The sequence below is a fragment of the Platalea leucorodia genome (genome assembly GCF_965183815.1).
Source record: "Platalea leucorodia genome assembly, chromosome: 1".
In the NCBI taxonomy this organism is placed as follows: domain Eukaryota; kingdom Metazoa; phylum Chordata; class Aves; order Pelecaniformes; family Threskiornithidae; genus Platalea; species Platalea leucorodia.
Genome location: NC_138823.1, coordinates 19,830,403 through 19,836,442, shown reverse-complemented (window position 1 = coordinate 19,836,442; position 6,040 = coordinate 19,830,403). Strand labels below are relative to the sequence as shown.

Sequence of the window (6,040 nt, the reverse complement as noted above, 5' to 3'; positions counted from 1 at the left end):
TTCACACCTTATACTCGTTGCATAGGCAGTATAATTGGAGAAAAAAAATGTGTCTTCCTGTTAATAAACCTAGTGTGAAAATTCCCAATTCAGTTAACAGCACTTCTCAAATTGCATTTTTGTACACTTAACTGTATGTACTTACAGTGGAATTCCTCTAGGAAAAGTGTGCAAGGTAAATATGCAGTAGAAGACAACAGTGCTTTAATGAAGAAGAAGAGTTACTGTCTACTGGAAGGCAAGGTGGGTGGGAGGAGGGGAGTCTATGAGGTTCTTCTGTCCAGCTCAGAGCTTCACTGAATACCTTCTCCATCTTCTGTTGTGTGGATGCTGTTATCCCTGACTTCATAGGTTGTATGGATTTCTTCTCTTGCGACAGATGAGTGAAGATGGCAGATTCTGTGCCAGACTTGTTCCCGGTGTAGACAGGACACAGTGAAGTTGTAAAAGAATGGGCAGAGGTGGGGGGCTATCTGACTAGATCATCTCTGCCCAGAAATACAGAATTTTTAACTAAGTTGTAAGTAGATTCTGACACAAGTTTTGCTTAAAAGATAAGTAATCGAGAAAGCGAGACAGTAAGAATTATCTTTAATGGCCTTAGTCACGGAGAAAAGTTTTTAAAAATGTTTAGTATGTTTGTCATATTGCGTAAAATCTTGCACAAGTCAACTGATTTGACAGCAATTTTCAGATATAAAAGAAGTCCTTGAGAAATGTTACATTTTGAAATACATGCCTAAGTGTTCTGGCCGGAGTAGAACAGATGGCTACAGTCTGGGCGGACTAAACAGTGGTATGGCAATCAGCTCTGCTCCTATACATACCTCTAATGTATCTGACGGTGGATGGGAGACAAGGAGAAAGTCTGTGAAGTGAGCTGAATTTTGGGTAGAGATCAGAACAAGGACTTTTATCGGGAATGTGATGGGAATTTTGGCACCTCTCACTGAACATAGTTAAATGCCTTATGAGAGCTGAGCAGACAGATTTTTAAGGGCAGGAAACAACTTTGACATTATTCTGGTGTTAGCACCTTACATCTTAAACAGCACATTTAAAAACACTGTTAAATGGAGCTTGCCTGAAATATGGTTTGAAATAAGTTCAGTCTATTGAAATTTTAAACAGAAGTGTAGGTTTGTGCTGCTTTGTTGCCTGCTTGCTGCAAAAGAAACCTGGGCAGTCACAGGTGAATGTCTCTCCTAGAACGGAAGATCACTTTTTCCTCTAAATTATGCTCCATTTCACCACTGTTCAAAGTGAAGATCACTTAAACAATAGTGGGTGTAAAAGAGAAATACAAAATTGTAATAAAGTTGGTAACATCGGGTATAAAATATGGCTCTCTTGGCCTTGAACAGACACACTTTGAAGTAGGAATAAGGCATTTTCTGTAATGTGTTCCAGTCCCAAGATGAGTTATCTAGGAATGATGAAATGCCATGGTTGTGCAAAATTTAGATTAGCACCCCTCCCAAACTATTAATTTTGGCCCTTGTGTCTATGTAATTAAAAGAAAAAGCTTTTGAAAGTGACCTTTGGGAAATATGTATTGCAGTAGTGTCGCAAGGCAAGCCAGCTGGCCTGCAGGAACCCAAGAAGGCAGGAGAGCATGGAAGAGGAAGTTACTGGCAGAGAAAGTAAGATGCTCTCATGGCCACCTTTGTAAACTCTTGGGGACTATGTTACATCAACTTGTCTGTTAGATTTTTTTCCCTTAATATAACACTTAATGAACCCTCCTGAATCTTTGTTGCAAACACAAGTAATTCAGAACCCAGGCATCACAGGGATGTGAAAGGTCTCTGGGTCACCTCTCTAAGCATCAGTGTGTATCACCCTCTTGAGTGTTGCAAATGCTCCCTGCATGCTGGCCAATTATTCCTCCTCCTTTGTGGCTTACTGACAACTCCCTTCTTCCCAAAAGCTGCAGAGCAATGCATGGCATTTTTTGGCTTGACTAGACCTCTTCTGCTCTGGGTTGCACAGCGAAATACTACATTTGCTTTGCAGGAGGGGAAAACAGGAGGCCAGTGAGGTTTATATGGCCAGAGGTGTTGCTGAAAGGTTGGGTGGAGCCAGACAAACCCCACTGTTTCGTCTCTAGGGTAGTGTTGCCCTCCTCTGATCTATGTACAGATCTCAAGTTTTAGACATGGAGAATTCATGGTTTGATGGTCACAGTGGCATCTCAGTGTGCACACCGGGCCTGCGTCACTCTCGGCTGGGTTAAACAAGGCCTTCTGGACTTCTGTTAAATGCCAGGAAGACTGATGCTCTCCTGGCAGTGCAGAAATGAGAAGTTACAAGCTTCTAGAAGATCGCATTGGGTTAAAGATTAGGTCACTTGCATCTGTTAATGCAGCGTGGGTGCGGCAGAGCAGATGGCATGCACTCTGGCTGAGTGCTTATGCTTGGAGCTGCACTTAGGTTTCTTCAGTCTCTGTTCTCCGGGTCCCGATGGTTCCTTATGGCCTGATACAGTGCCTCCTCCCGCTCAGCCTGTGCCTGACAGCTCAGCTGAGACAGGGTATTTTTTATAGCTTTGCTTCAATAAAACACTCGCACATGTTTAATATTTCTAACATGCTTTACTGAACTTGTGATTATAAAGGTAATTTACAATAAAGCAATTAAATAAACAATAAGTTAAAACACAATACATTTATACATAGTATTTCAAAGGGCTCAAATGACTATCAGGTTCCAATACATTAAGACTTTAAAACAACATTAATATTCAAAGTGTATCCACGCCTATACTTATCATTGTAACATGTTTCAAGACTCCCAACAACGTACATTTTTGGTTACAGTCCCCGTATATGCACAAGACCAGTGAAATGCTCGAGCAATTGTACGATTGAGAAGAGCACTACACGAGACAGGCACGAATGATGTGCTGGAAGCTGCCTGGGGAAGATGGGTTTTACGTCTAAATTGAATTGACACTTCAGACAACAAATGGAAAGCGCTAGCATGCTTTCTGGAGTACATGTGGGAACAAGGCTGCATGTCACTTACTTAACACTGTAGTTTCACAAATGTTAGGGCTGCCTAAAGAAATACTCCACCTTTCTCTGGCCATTTGCTCCCATGTGCACCTCACACCACCCTTGAGCCAGTGCAAAGCACTTGTACCTTTGCTCAGTGAACCAGCCAGGGAAACTGAGCTTAACGCTAACACAGCAAACAAACATGAAAGAGCACTAGCTGTAATTCTCCTTTTCTTCCCTGGTCATGTTCACTGTGCAGATGCACTGGCACCAGAAAGACACCAGCACAGGGGATGGGGACAGTGCCTGGGAGCAGGACTATTTCTGTAGGCAGCAGTACTGTAAAAACGCCAGTTAAAAACGTCTTGTGGAACTACAGGGTTCAGCTTTTTCATTTTGAAAGAAGGAACATGTTTTCGAACCAATTTATAGTGCAAATCAAAGAATCAAAAGCAAAATGATGGACTCTGCCAGAATATACAATAACTTTATCTCATCCCTCTTTGTCTTTGCCCAGGGAACAGAGTGGACTTTAGGTTTTGATATTGAAGGGTGTACGGCGTAAAGAGTGGAGGGCCACCAGGCAGCAACCACGAAGCAATGCTCCGATATTGTAAATGGGATCTGTTCCTCCTCTCTGAGTACTGAAAGCCCACATGATAGTTGGTACAACTGGGGCTGCTACAGCCAGAACATCTCTGAGGAGACTGCTGCTCCAGTATCTCCTCTTTATTCCTGTCTGAGAGAAAGTATTGACATACCCAAAGGTTTCATCATCATAAGGTTCTGTGAAATCAAGTTCTTTCATGAAATGGTTTTCATTAACTCTGTGCTCCACCTTCCTGCATGGAGACTCCATAGGAGACAAAAGGATGGCAGAGTTTGGATCACTTGGAGTTAAGTCCACTATGATACCAGAATCACTGAAGCTTCCAAGAGAAAATTCACCCAGTTCCTTCAGTGAAGAAGGTGGGCTTAGAGGACAGGCATCTTGAGCTCTGAAGATGTTCTGAATGAGCTGCTCCACATCAAGGCTATATGGCACCACATCAGTCTGGATGGCCTGTTCCACCATCACATTGCTGCTTTTCTCCTCCTCCTGGGAAGAAGTTAGTTTTTCATCCAGAACATTTTCAAGCATCTCTTTATTCACAGCAGAACTGGAGAGAGCTAGATCACTCAACTCAGAGGTTTTGGTGGTCAAACTCTCTTCAGATGAATCAGTCCCGTTAGCTGTGTCCTCATTAAGAAGCAGCCCACTATCTGCCACCTCCTCCAGAGCTTGGTCCTCTGTCATGAGGCTGTCTGGCATCATGGCACAGAACGCTAACGGCTTCCCCTCTGAGTCACATGTGAACTCCAGGCACTGTTCTTCCCTCACAGAGCTGTTCTGAGCCATCTCCATGCTCTGCAGCAAAGATTCCAGTTTCTTGTTTTGAATGTTTATGTCCATGAAGTATTTCTGAATTTTTTTGTCTTTCTCAGCCAAGCTGTTTTTCATCGTTTCAATAACCTGCTTGAGTTGTTTAATTTTGCTTCTTGCTTCCTTTAAGGCCAGCTCTGCCTCCACACGGTTACACTCTTCTTCAATCCAGTCTTCCCTCATCCGTCCCAGCTGAGCTTTGAGCTCTTCTATTTCTGTTTCCCTGTAGCAAAATAAAAATGTTGTAACACTTCTGCTGACTGGTCAGTTAAGGAGTCAACGTGGGGCTCCACCGCACTGGGATGGCTATGCTGCAGAGATGCTCCAAGAAGAAAGCTAATTCCTCCATGCACCATTTGCTGCTGCCTCTGAGAGAGCTGGCAGAGATTTAAGCCAGCTGCCAAGACACACCAGCGGATTGCTAACTGGAGTCACTGACCTCACCACACAGACAGTGGCCTTATGGGCTGTGCCATGATCCCGGACATTTTGAGGCGCAAGCGGTGACCTCCAGGTTAGGTCCAAGCAGCACAGCGCTTTTAACATCTCACCTACTGCCTCGACCTGGAGCAATGAGAAACAGCTGCCTGGATGCATCCCCCATGCCTGCCAGCAGCTCATCACGTACAGCCAGAGCCAACGCTGGCTTCGGACAGCAGGACGGCTCGGGGCTGCAGGCACCTGCCTTGCTTTGCCCAGCATGGAGCCAGAGGCTGCTGCCTTGACTTGCGAGCAAGTGGGGAGAGGGGGCCCCTACATGAAATCCACCCCTCGCAGATGCAGAGGTCGGGCTATCCCGAGCTGGATCAAGGGGTCCCTGGGACTCTGCCTTGGGGCTCCATTCAAACAGCCCTTTGTGCCCACTTGGGTTGTGTGCTGGAGAGCCAGCTCTCAGGGCGGTTTTAGTAAAAGAAACGACATCTGTTGCTGTGCAATGCACATCGTCACTTCTTTGCTCAGAGTCCATACAAAGGGCTATTGTGAAAAATTCAATATCTAAGCAACAAAAACACAAGCAGGCACACTGGTTTGTGTAAGAGCTTTTCTTTCATTAGGGGAGAAGGGGGACGTTTGTAGTCATATTTCACTGAGTGAGGTAGAACAGGAGACTAAGGTAATACATGCTGGCAGGTAGAAACTGTTCTGTGTATAAAAGGTCTCAATGCTAAATCAGATGGGTAAAAAACTATCCTTTAAAAACATTCTATTGGGAAAGTTCAAAAAAGGGAAAAGAGACAGCCATATTCATAACTAAACTGCATGGTACGTATTCACTGAGCATGCTATGAAACCTGAAATATCTGAAAACAATCTAATCAGACTGATCATATTTCAAATTTCTTAATGAACAATTTATGATGTGGTCAAGAAATGAGTAAAAATGTTCAGGTTTCCCACCCCTAAATGTTCCTGAATAAATCTTTCTAACTCAGATTTCTGAAGTGAAATATACCTTTCTTTAAGTTTGCTCTCAGACTCCTTCAGCTTTGTTTTCAAATGCCGTACTGTAACTTCTTTCTGCTGCAGAGGAGTCAAATACTGCTCTGGATTTTGTGGCTTAATGCTGTGATTGTCACCACAAGAATTGTATCTCCCTGATCGCCTGAAAAGAAAAAAA

The 6,040-nt window shown here is 43.8% G+C and overlaps 1 protein-coding gene across 1 annotated transcript in view; it reads right to left on the bottom strand.

The window, feature by feature from the left end:
- Positions 1 to 3,531: 3,531 nt before the first annotated feature.
- The window catches only part of SYBU (syntabulin), a gene marked incomplete at both ends in the record, with an annotated part of 41,877 nt that continues 39,368 nt past the window's right edge, over positions 3,532 to 6,040 (bottom strand). The window contains 2 exons of the mRNA XM_082321656.1: positions 3,532 to 4,645; positions 5,876 to 6,025. Coding sequence (XP_082177782.1) covers positions 3,532 to 4,645; positions 5,876 to 6,025 — 1,264 coding nt within the window. The remainder of the gene's footprint in view (positions 4,646 to 5,875; positions 6,026 to 6,040) is intronic.